General features: G+C 44.4%; 1 protein-coding gene across 1 annotated transcript in view; it reads left to right on the top strand.

The window, feature by feature from the left end:
- BLVRA (biliverdin reductase A) overlaps positions 1–11,761 on the top strand; it is a 62,197-nt gene that overhangs the window by 7,409 nt on the left and 43,027 nt on the right. The window contains exon 2 of the mRNA XM_029926480.1: positions 6,301–6,333. Coding sequence (XP_029782340.1) covers positions 6,322–6,333 — 12 coding nt within the window. The 5' untranslated portion in view covers positions 6,301–6,321. The remainder of the gene's footprint in view (positions 1–6,300; positions 6,334–11,761) is intronic.

Genomic DNA, 11,761 nt, shown 5'->3' with positions numbered 1-11,761 from the left:
TGGGGAGGGAGAGCCAGCGCCAGAGTTATAGGGAGGTTATATGGTTATAGGAAGGAGGGGCAGCGAAGTCATCTAGGGGATTGGAGACAGGAGAGGGGGATGGGAGGGGCTCCGGGGGCAGGGGTTGTGGGTCACGAGCTAAGAACAAAGGTCAGGGTGAGAGTGCAGATCCCAAAAAGCCATAACATAGCATCCCATTCCATTTTCCCTGCCTCCGACAGAAATTATCTAAATTGGGAAGAATTTGGAAATCGAGGATCCTTCTGGGGGCCATTGGGATTGGTGGTCCAGCTTGTAGAGGGGCCATACAACCGTATAGAGGCATATTAGGTGCTTGCAGCAAAGGTCACCATCGTAAACAAGAAGCCAAAAGTTCTTTAGAAGGCATTGTAAGGGGGTGAGCCCGTGTTTTATGCGTTCTGGCATAGATTGGGAAGTTCCCATAATACCCGGCCTAAAGTCTCGTGACTGAAGTAGGCATCCCCGTGTTCAGGCTCAAGACTCGGATCGGAGGGCTGGCTCATCCTAGGGTCAGGGACATCTCCCCAGCGCCAGAGCGGATACAGCCCCTGGGACTACGGCAGAGGGGTTGTCCTGATGTGGCCGTGGTTTCAGACAGGATCCCCAACGAGGCTCGGATAATCAGGGAACTTACCCAATTAGTTGGTGGGGTAGAGTTCAGATCCTGGACCAGAAGCTCCGCAGGAGGGCCCCGACCTTCGGGGCAGTTTCCATTTCGGCACCAAGGCAAGATCCCCGAATTGGGGAGAGAGCTCAGCTAGAAGCCAGCTGCTGAGCTGCTATCTCCTCCCAGGTTTTGGCACCAAATATATGATTTAATAGATGGAGGCAGAGACAGAGGAAAGAAAGAGACCAAGTTATGGAGCCAAGAAAGCCTTTACTGGGATCTGCGATTCCCGGGCGAGGTTCCATGACTTCCATGACCCCGGGAGTGGGGAGTCAGGGTAGTCGCACCTGGGAGGGAGGGGCGAGGTACTTTATGGGTGAAAGACTTCGAGTTTGGTCCTGGGAGGGCAGATCACCAAATAAGGGCACTGTTTTCAAGTGGCGTGAACATTCCAGGTCTGCAGGTGGGGGCTGGTAGGTGCACGGAGTCCTTCTCAGACCCACAGCAAAAATGGCCGCTTCGTTGCCTTCTTAAGGTAACTCTTACACTAACAACACGTATGGGCCCAGAATGTCCTGATCTCAACCCAGTTTTGAAATTGAGTTGCACTTTGCTTGCAGTTTGAATTAATAAGCCACTTTAGAAAAGCATGGATGTATCCTTGTATAAGTTTCAATACAGTAGACATTTATTCTTTAATAAGAGTATTTTGACCCCTGTTGTCTCCTTTTTCTCTTATTATATCAAGGTCACTTTAAAGAAATGGTAGAGGGTTTTGAAATGGTGATGAGGAATAGGAGGAACATTGAGCAGGAGGGGCAAGAGGCCTGCATGAGGAAGAGAAGGGCTTAGGTTTGGAGAGAGTGTCCAGGAAAGCTTGAGCTGTTCGGCCCTTATGTGCTTAGGGCCTCAAAGGCAGCAGCTTCCCTGGCTCTGATACCCCAAGCCTTGTCCCAGTTTACTTGTGTACACTTCTGCCTGTGAGAGAACCAGGAGAGAAGCTGATAACCACTTAACCAAGACAAACACTGAGAAAGCTAAGGGCAATGGAGAACAAAAAAATAGAAGTGAAATGGGTTAGAATTACAGCATGTCAGCACCGAAAGAGAGCGTAGGGATCACCCAAGTTTGTGTAAAGTTCATCTGCCCCCTCTCCTTTCTTGTGGTGCAGAAACCAAGGCAGTAAGAGACTATGATTGGCCTTGGTCCGAGTGGGAGTGGGTGCCCATGCCAGGTGTAGAATTCTGGGCTCTTGAGTCACAGGCAGGCTCTTATCCCTCAGTGAGATAGCTTGTCGGTGTGCACCTCAGTGCATCACATTTTGGGGTCAAAGCTCAAATTCCTGTTCTGTGTAGTTAGTAGACCTGCCAGAGTAGGGGAAAGGACAAACCTACTTTAAATCGGTTTCACCAGGTCTTCTATGCAAGTGTTGCCTTTTTTCTTTATCTTTCTAGTGAACCACTGTGGCCTGAACTATCATTTGTCATTATATGCTAATTCAGGAACTAACTCAAGATTCTTCTGTTTTGTCATTTTTCTTAAAGTGCTTGCTCCTAGATAGGCATACCATATATTTCTGGATGGGAAAACCTATTAATTCACTTTAATTTAATTTAATTTATAAGTTTGATGCAATTATAACCACAGTCCCAGTGAAATTGTTTTTTTAACTTGACAAAGATATTCTGAAATTAATCTGGAAGTCCCAAGCAGGGCAGACTAGATAGGAATACTGTACAAGTTAACGAGAGAACTTGAACTGCCAGGTAACAAAACCTATTGTTAAGCCACAGTCATGTAAACAATATATTGTAGCATGTGAATAAAGGTCAGTGACACAGTAGAAGAAGTGAAAAAGAGAATAACCATATTCATAAAAACATATATGAGTCATTGTGGGAAAGGAAGAAACAAGTCAATTAATGATTTGGGAACCATACGACTATTTGGGGATAAGTATAGTTAGCATTTTATCTCATGCCATCACCACAATACTATTTAGATTGATTACAGTATAAAAGTATAAATTAAAAAGTTAAAGATCAAGAAGGAAATAAGAATGTGTCTATAAGTATTTCTAAACATAATAGTAAAAGTCAAAAACTTAAAGGCTTTTAGTGTTGGACTGTTTAAATATTAAACCCTTGAGGGGCGCTTGGGGGGGTCAGTTGGTTAAGCATCCGACTTCAGCTCAGGTCATGATCTCACGGTTTGTGGGTTTGAGCCCCACATCAGGCTCTGTGCTGACAGCTCAGAGCCTGAAGTCTGCTTCGGATTCGGTGTCTCCCTCTCTCTCTGCCCCTCCCCCATTCATACTCTTTTTCTCTCTGCCTCAATAATAAACATCAAAAAAAATTTTATATTAAACCCTTAAAATAAGCAAACAAACCTAAATCTTCTTATTATAAGATTAGGTCTTAGATATTTAAGAACATATTAAAATATAGAATAAAATTATCCCTGGGTTCTTTTCAAACCGTAACTAGTCTTGGCAGGAGAGTGGGGAGTAAGAGAGCTGTGTGAGGAGCAGGGAAGGTGTGGAAAGGCAGGGCAGAGCTCCCCTGGCCAGGATCCTGCCACCTGATAGTGCCATTTTATTATGCGGAGAGTTAAAAGCTGGACAGGAAAGAGCGTGGGAAGGATACCTCAGCTGAACGTGCTTTATACATGCCCCTTTGTTCATTCGAGGTGGTAGACTAGGATGCCTAATGCAGTAGATTTCTCAGTGAGATTGTTTCACACGCGTGCCTTTCTCCAAGTCATTTTTTTGTTTTCTTTTGTTTTGCTTTCCCAGATTCTCTGAGGAAGCAGTTGAGTTTATTAACAGTGTTTTGTAGACATTTTTTATAGGAAAATTTTCCGGGATGTTCTCATTTGAATGAGTTCACAGTAGCAATGTTTCTGTGAGGATGAAGGACTCCAGGCAATTTAATTTCTCTTGAATGTGATTTGGGGTCTGGAGACAAATTTGAAGCAGTGGAATGGCTAGGTCAGAGGTTGCATGCATTTGGAATTATAATAGACGTTGCTAAGTTGCCCACTGTAGAGATGATACCCATCTGTAGGCCTCCTAAGAGAACATCAGAGAGTCTATCTGGCAAATGTTCTGATCTCTGGTAGTCTGACAGAGCATCTTTGTGAAATAATAATTTGCATTCCGTGATCATGACTGATTGAAGTTGAGCATTGTTCCACCTATTTTAAGAGTTACCTGAATTTCCTTTTGTGGAAATCAGAACATTTTAGAGCTGGAACAGACCTTAGAGATGAAGTCCAGCCATTCAGCCTACAGACGATGAACCTGTTTAGACGTGGCCGAATCTGTTTGAATCTGAATCTGTTTGACTAGCCCATGACTGAAGCAGGACGAACACTCATTCTCCTGTTTGTCATGATAGCTGTCTGACAGGATCAGTACAGTTCTCTGAAGCACTCTGGAATTTGGCTCCAGAACCTGAAAGTCTGAAAATGACAGTGCAGTACTATAGTGCCTTGACTGAGAGACCAAATGCTTTTACCCACCCTTCACTTCAGGCATCTCATCTGTAAAATGGAATTAGTGTGAGCTTTTTTCTCAAGGGTTTTATGGATTAGTGTTAATAGAAAGTAAGGTCCCCACTGTTATTATCCTCATATTTGTGCATTTTGTTATCTGACTTTTCCACTTACATGGAAGCACTAAGCAGGCTTAGACTAAAGTTCTTAAAAATAGAAGTAAAGCAGTAGAGTTTAGGGTAGAACATCTATGCAGGGGGCAACCAGGTGTGGTCTCTGGGGAGTCCCTGTGGTCAACACTGTTGCTTAACACACGTCCTTGCCTTAGTTTTGGCTTTTCCCTCTGGCTTTGCTATCAGTGTGTTAGTCATACTTCTGAGATATTTTATGCATAAGATACCACACCCATACTGACTCCCTGAGATCTGAGAAGAAAGCTCACCCTTTTTGTTATGCTTTTTAGAGTTTGTCTTCTAGCAAGTTCCCTTTTTCATATTTTTTTCAGGAAACATGAGAGCTCCGGGTTATTAAAGGAAAGATTGCATATGTGCCGGCTAGATTGGGTCATGAGACCCAATTTCAAAACCGGAAGAATGAGAAGAGAGAAGGGAGGGCAGTTGCTGAAAACGGGTTTTTCAGCCCAGGTGACCATCCCAGGTGTTCATAGAATTGTCAGGACTCAGGTTTTTTTTGTTTTTTGTTTTAATCTTTAAAAAATGTTCATTTTTAAGGAAGGGGGAAGGGCAGAGAAAGGAGACACAGAATCAAAGGAGGCTCCAGGTTCCAAGCTGTCTGCCTAGCCTCGGGGCTCAAACATAAACTGTGAGATCATGACCTGATCAGAACTCAGACACTTAACTAACTGAGCCACCCAGGCGCCCCTGTTTTTGTTTTTTTTCAAATAATGGGTGTTATTATTTCCCTGTTCTTATTCATGGTTATCATCATTGTACTCAGCTCATTCTATATTTTGAAAGAGGGCAAGATCAAATTCAGGGATGGGTCCAGGGACTGAGGCTACCATGACCTTCCCTTCCCAGAGGACTTGGAGAGCCCTCCTTTTCCTCGCGCTCTGAGCAGTCATCTGCATTGGCTTCCTGGAAACCCCACACAGATGGAGGGGCTGCAGAGGCTTTAGTTTGTCGTTTCTGGTTACCCAGTCCCCCTGCCATTGCCCAAGTCTTAGCTGAAATAAAGTCACAGTTCCAAGAGCTCTGAAAAACAAATGAGAAAGTTAATTTCTATGGGCCTCTCTATTCTACTCTCAGGTCTAGTGTTTCTCCAAGTGTGGCTGTCTGACCATGTGTATATGATCTCCTGGATGACTGTTGAAAATACTGATTTTTAGCCTCCCTTCCCCTGTAGACTTCCTGAATCAGAATCTCTGGGGGTAGAACCCAGAAATGCACATTTTCAACAAGCGGTCCTTGGAGTACATTTAAGTTTGGGACCACTGATACTCTGTGCTAGTTTCTTATTTCTTTTCCTTCTTTCTCCTGTTTCTCCTTCCCTTCCCTTTTTCTTTCCTCATTTCTTCCAACTCCTGCTCACCTGTTTGTTCCTTCCTTCCTCCTCCTTAATGCTGTGGGTTCAGATTAGCCTGTTAAACTGTTCATAATAAATTTAGTCCTTTGGAAAGTCAGCTAGGAGGAAAAAAAGAAAGAAAGAAAGAAAGAGAGAGAGAGAGAGAGAGGAAGGAAGGAAGGAAGGAAGGAAGGAAGGAAGGAAGGAAGGAAAGAAAAGAAAAGAAAAGAAAAGAAAAGAAAAGAAAAGAAAAGAAAGAAGTATGTGTTTCCTGCTGCCCTGCTTGTCTCCATAAAAGAAGGGCTGACCCAAAGCTCTCCTCTCCGAGTACCAGCTTTGGGATAAGCATCATTCTTTTAAGTACACATCGCTTCGTGTTTACGGTCACTCGTCTAGTATAGGAGGCAGGCCTGGAGGTTGGAAATGCCCTTCAGAGAAACATTCTTGACACGACATCCCAGGGGAGTCTCCCCACCACTGACCTCAGAATCAGACACTGGCCTGGGTCTCCTTACTGGAGGGCTCAAGGCAGTGGAGGCATTTGGGGAAGATAGTGCCAGTGGAACAGTCAGTAGTGTGGGAGAGAGTGGGGTGTCTGTCTGGATTTGGTGCAGGTGTCATCAGTGTCCTGACCTCTGCTTTTGTCTTCACAGCCACTGAGGGAGGGGACCAAGATGAGTGCAGAGGTAAGTTCTTTAAAAGGACCAGTTTAAGGAATGCTTTTCTTGCAGTGTTCCTCATTTCTCCTTCACAGAGTGTCTGGTCTCCCTACAGAGCTTTCAGAAACATCTGCACAAATTTGAAAACATTTCCCCTCCAATCTGCCCACGTGCACATGGCTCTGGGTGATAATGGGAGGAATTAGGCTCTTTTGAGTTCTTATCTGTGTCTGTCCAGCTTCAGTTAGCTGAAAATTTATCTATTGTAGTTAATCCTGAAACAACAGACAAGAGCTAGGCATGGGGTGGGCAGGAGGGCACAGGGGTGCTGGGCCCAGAGCCCTGCTTTGTGTTATTCTGGGGGCACTTACCCTCTGCATTGTCTCCTGGGGGCTCTCAGTTCTGCCTTCCAGGTTCTTTGATCTGGTGAGATGTCTAGTCACTTTGCCCTTTTGTTTTTTCCTGACTAACCAGCTCCCTCCTGCCTTCATAATCCTTTCTAAGCCCCACCAAACCCCGGGGTCCATCTCTTCAGCCACTCTTGGTTTGATGGCCCTAACTTTCCTTTTCTTCTTGTCCTGTTAATCCACCAATCCAAACGCAGGACAGTGGTCTGGGGTGAGTGGTACAGCTTCATGCTGTTTGCAGCTTGTAGCTGTCTCTAAACGCTCACGTGGGCACTCAGCACTGCCAGCCTGGCCCCCGGTGGCTGCAGGAAGCCCCCTTCCCTACTGCCCTGGACGGCCAGGTCCCGTCTTCTCACCCCTCCCCGCTCCCTCCTTACTGTGAGCATCCGGACCACCTTTTACCTTACAGAGAAAAATTAGAACCGTCAGACATCATCTCTCCCAATTCCTGCCTTCCCATATGTCTTACTGCTCTTCTCACAGTGGAAGGGATGTTTATCAGTGAGAGAGCTCCAGGCTGTGAGTGGGGGAAAACCCAACTTCATGTGTTTTTTATCTTGAAGTCCAAATAGGAGGGCAGCCTTCAGAGCTGGTTGATAGGTGGCTCAGTAATCTTGACGATCCAGGATCATTTCACCGCTCTGCTCTTTATCCAAGTGTTGGCTTTATCCTCGAGATGGTCCCCTTGTGGTTATGGGATGGCTGCCAGGAGCAGCTGCGGCTCCATGCTTCCTCATTCGCTTGGAGCAGGAGAAAGAGATAGCTTCCTGTGGCTCTCCCCGAAAAGTAGGAACTTGTTTTTAAAGCCTCCTTAGGTCTTGTTAAGCGTCATGTCACATGCCCACTCCTGAACTAGTTACTGGGACAGAGGAGCCAAGATTTTGCCAGTTGGCTTAGACTAGTCAGGCCCGCCCTTAGGGCGCTTCCCCCACTATGCTTTGGGCTGGATATAGGAAGAAGAAAGGGGACCTGTGGCATCCAGTGTAGGACATTTCTAGTGTCCCATGAGACCCCTGTCCATACTCTGAATTGCAAAATCTGTTACCTCTTCACACCCCTTATGGCTTCCCTAATTATCTCCCTTCCCACCTGTATTGTTATTTCTGCTAATTCTTTCTCATTACTATTTCAAAATGCCTTAGTTTTTACTTTCTTCGGAACAAAACATCTTGTGAGGCTACTGTAATCTTATGTTCTCAGTCTCTTTCAAAGGGAGGCTTGAAAGAGATGTCCACAGGTAATTCCTCCATTTTATTCCTCTCTCCCAAGTCATTCTCAACCTGCCGCAGTCAGGCTTCTTTCTTACCATTATACAGAAATTCATTGTAAGTAATCATTAAAAAAAGGGTTTTCTTTGTAGTAATATCAGTACCAACACCTAATACAAAATTCAAAAGCTACAAAAACGATCAAAGTCAAAAGTTGAGTCTCCCTCCTACCTGATCCCCTAGCCTTCCTCACTTCAGGGCTGACTTCTCTTAACCACTTTCTGGTGCCTCTGACCCCTTATTGTGCAGCCCCCTTAACTCATTTAAATTCTCATGGTACTAGGAGTTCTCAAGAAAAAGTAGGAACTTTGCATTAATATTAAGCTTATACAGCCTGGCCCACCAAAAGTGGCTTTTTCCTTTTAGCCTTTGAAAAGACCTTGAATTCCCTTTAACTATCCTCCCTTCTCTTCTGCCTTAAACAACCATGAATCAGTCTGTGACCGCTTCCCTTTTATGTCAGCCTCATTGCAGTCTGACATGTTTCCCACTGTTCCACCAGAACTTTGCAGCTGAAAGTCACCAGTAGCCCATATTGCCAAATTTTGTGGAAGCTTCCTTCTTGAAGTATTTGACACAATTGGCCATGTTCTTGCCATGTTCCCATGACATCTCAGGATTTCTGCCCATCTCTCTGCTCACTTCTTCTCAGATTCTTTTTAGACTTCTCTTCTGCCTGCTTCTTAAAGCTTTGCATTTCCCTGGATACTTCTCACCCTACCCATTGTCCTGGGCTGCTCATCAAGTCCCACAGTTTTTATTAATTAGTTGTATGCTTAGGAATGTTCCAGATGGATCTGTTTAACCAGATCCTACTCTTCAATATCAGATCCATCCATCTGGAAGCCTGGATTGCTCATCTTCATTGAGAGGTGCCACAGGCACTCCCAACTCCGTATCACCCAAGCTGGACTGCCGTTTTCCGCCTGCCCCACATAGGCTTCTCCTGGGGCCCCACAGAGAAGGGCACCAGTGCCGTCCGTTTCCGTGCCATAGAACCCTGACGTCCTCCTCACTCTTCTCCCACACGCCATGCCATAAATCTTGCTCTTTTCTTTATTTTGATCTAAAATTTATAAAGCAGTACATTGTACCAGATTCTACACTTGGCTTTCTGCCTACAACATTAAAAAATACAGATGTGGTACTTCTGGAATTTGCTGAGTAGTGAGGCCATAATATCTTTCACACCCGTCCTTTTCTTGCGTAACTTTTTGCCTCCTCATCACTTACTCACTTACTGTACTTAATCTCCTTTCCACTTTTAAAAAAATGTTGACTTATTTTTGAAAGAGAGTAAGCACATGCACACAGATGGGGAGGGTCAGAGAGAAGGGGACCGATGATCCAGCTCTGTGTTGATAGCAGAGAGCTCAATGCAAAGCTCAAACTCACGAACTGTGAGGTCATGGCCTGGACACTTCACCACCTGAGCCACCCAGGTACCCCACTCTCCCCTCCTTTACTTACCCTCTTCTAGGTCTTTCGAGGTGCAGAGGAGGAGACTTCAGGCATAGAATGGACTCCTCAGCCCCTGTTCATGACATGTTGTCTTTGTTGGTCCATGCAAGGCTCCTGTCTTGTATTTATTTTCTCATTCCTTTTGGTCTTTATCCCCATTCTCACCCTCAAAGACAGCTGTTCTAATGTGTTAAATTATTGCCTTCCTGTTTTCATGTATTTATGGAAATATATGTGATTGTCTTTGTATAAATACCCTTTACATTTACGTTTTATAAGATGGGCTTTTTAATTTTTTTGGTGTACAGTTCTGTGAATTACCACTATTGAGATTTAGATTTAGACCCTCACTGCAAAATATTTCTTTCTGCTGTTGCTCCTTTGTTGCCACAGCCTTCCACACCCCTAACCCCTGGCAGCCACTTTTAAGTTTAGTAATTGTATTATGTTACAGTTTATATCTGGTTCTCTTTTTTTTTTTTCCCTACTCAGCACTACATTGTCAAGATAAAACATGTGGTTAATCTGCCGCACAGTATCCCATGATGCGCATCTATTTAGTCTTAACAAGACACCTAGGAGTAAGATGTTATTATTGCCTCAGTTTTGTAGATGAAGAAAATGAGGATTAAGTAAATTGCTCAAGTCACGAGGTATTGGGGGCAGAATGGTGAGGCAAGCTGTGCTGTGTCTGACTCCATGAATGCCTTTCTTCTTGTGTATATTCAGTTAATCCTGTCCATCCAGTTCAAATGTTTCTGCTGCATGAAAAGTTTCTTAGGGCTTTCTCTCTGGAAGTGATATCTCCCTCTCATTTGTTCCCATTGCTCTTTATCTCTCTCTCTATCTCTCTTTTTCTTTTTTTTGGTTACTTCCCATTCTCTACCATCAAATATACCTGTCTATATGTCTTGTTCATCTTAGTATACCCACAGCATCTGGCATGATGCCTTATACTTAGTTTGTCCTCACCAAGTATCAGACCGTCACATGGTCAGATGGTTCAGAAACTGTTCAGTAATCTTGTAATGCAATCCAGAACTTGGGTGAGTTAGAGAAAATGTAGAGGAAGGAAGTCATGTGACAGAAAATTTCAAGGAAATTTGCTGTGACTCAGAGTCTGGCTGCAGTAGAAGGGTGGAGAAAGATTGTCAGCCTCAGCCAGCCCTTGGATCTCAGAGGAACTTTGCTGAACACATGAATGACTCCCAGGATTTTGAACATTTCAAGCTGGGTGCCTGATAGAATTCGTTGAGCCGCTGGCCTTTGCCCAGAAGTTCAGAGCACAGCCAGTCAGTGGGGTGGATGGCTGGCATGTAGCAGAGTGATGACCCAGGTCAGAATGAGATGGCCGGGTGGAAATTGGAAATGCCCAATTGGCATTTCTTCTTAGGACTGGGGCTTGGACGAAAGAATGGCTCACAGCTCAGGGTATTGGAGTCTTCAGCATAGAAGTGCTCGTGGTGGAGGGACTCCCCACTCCCCCAACCTCTGGGAATATGGGGAAGAGAAGAAAACAGAGGGACAGGGATTGCGCACTGGGAAATAAGGCACATCTGGGGTGCAGGGTGAAGAATGAAGTAAAGTATGAAAAGAAAACCTCAGTATGAGGTGAGAGAAACCAAGAAAGGAGGGAAGGTCCATTTAGGTTTTAAATAGATCCAAGGTCTAGGAGAATGCAGCTGAGAAAAAGCCCTTGAAGTTAGCAACGAGAGGGTCTCAGATGATCTGCGATAAAACAGAGAAACATTGAAAACCAGATTACAACTGGGCCCAGAAGTGTGAGTGGAAGCAGCAGTTGTAACCCAGAGGTGTGAGGAGTCAGATAGTTGGGGACATTGGACCAGACACGGTCAGAGGGAGAATGTCCCCAGGATGGGGCAGCAGAAGAGTCTGGCCCTCTAGAGGGACCTCCAGGAAGGCGGATGGGAGTAAGCCAAAGGGTCCATAAGCTGTCGATTTCTCATCTGCTTAAGCATCCCTTAGATATTTGTATGTTTTTTAAGTGTTTTTATTTTAGATAACTAATATATTCACTTGATTCAAAATTTTAAAGGATTTGGAAAAAAAATTCTCTTCCTTCCCACCTGCTGTTTCTCATGCTCCCAGACAACCTGTGTTACTGGTTTCTTGGCTGTCCTTACAGACAACTTAACACTGCTCTGTATTTTGCTTTTCTCCCTTAGCAATCTATCTTGGAGAGCAATGCCTTTAAAGAACTTCCTTGTTCTTTTCCATAGTGGTGAAATATTCCATTTTAAGAGCATACATAACCAGCCAGCTATTATGTTATAATATATAGTATATAATATATAATAC

Source organism: Suricata suricatta, chromosome 2, assembly GCF_006229205.1.
Source record: "Suricata suricatta isolate VVHF042 chromosome 2, meerkat_22Aug2017_6uvM2_HiC, whole genome shotgun sequence".
Taxonomy (NCBI): Eukaryota; Metazoa; Chordata; class Mammalia; order Carnivora; family Herpestidae; genus Suricata; species Suricata suricatta.
The sequence above is the reverse complement of the archived record's forward strand: the minus strand, read 5'-3'. Positions and strand labels throughout refer to the sequence as shown.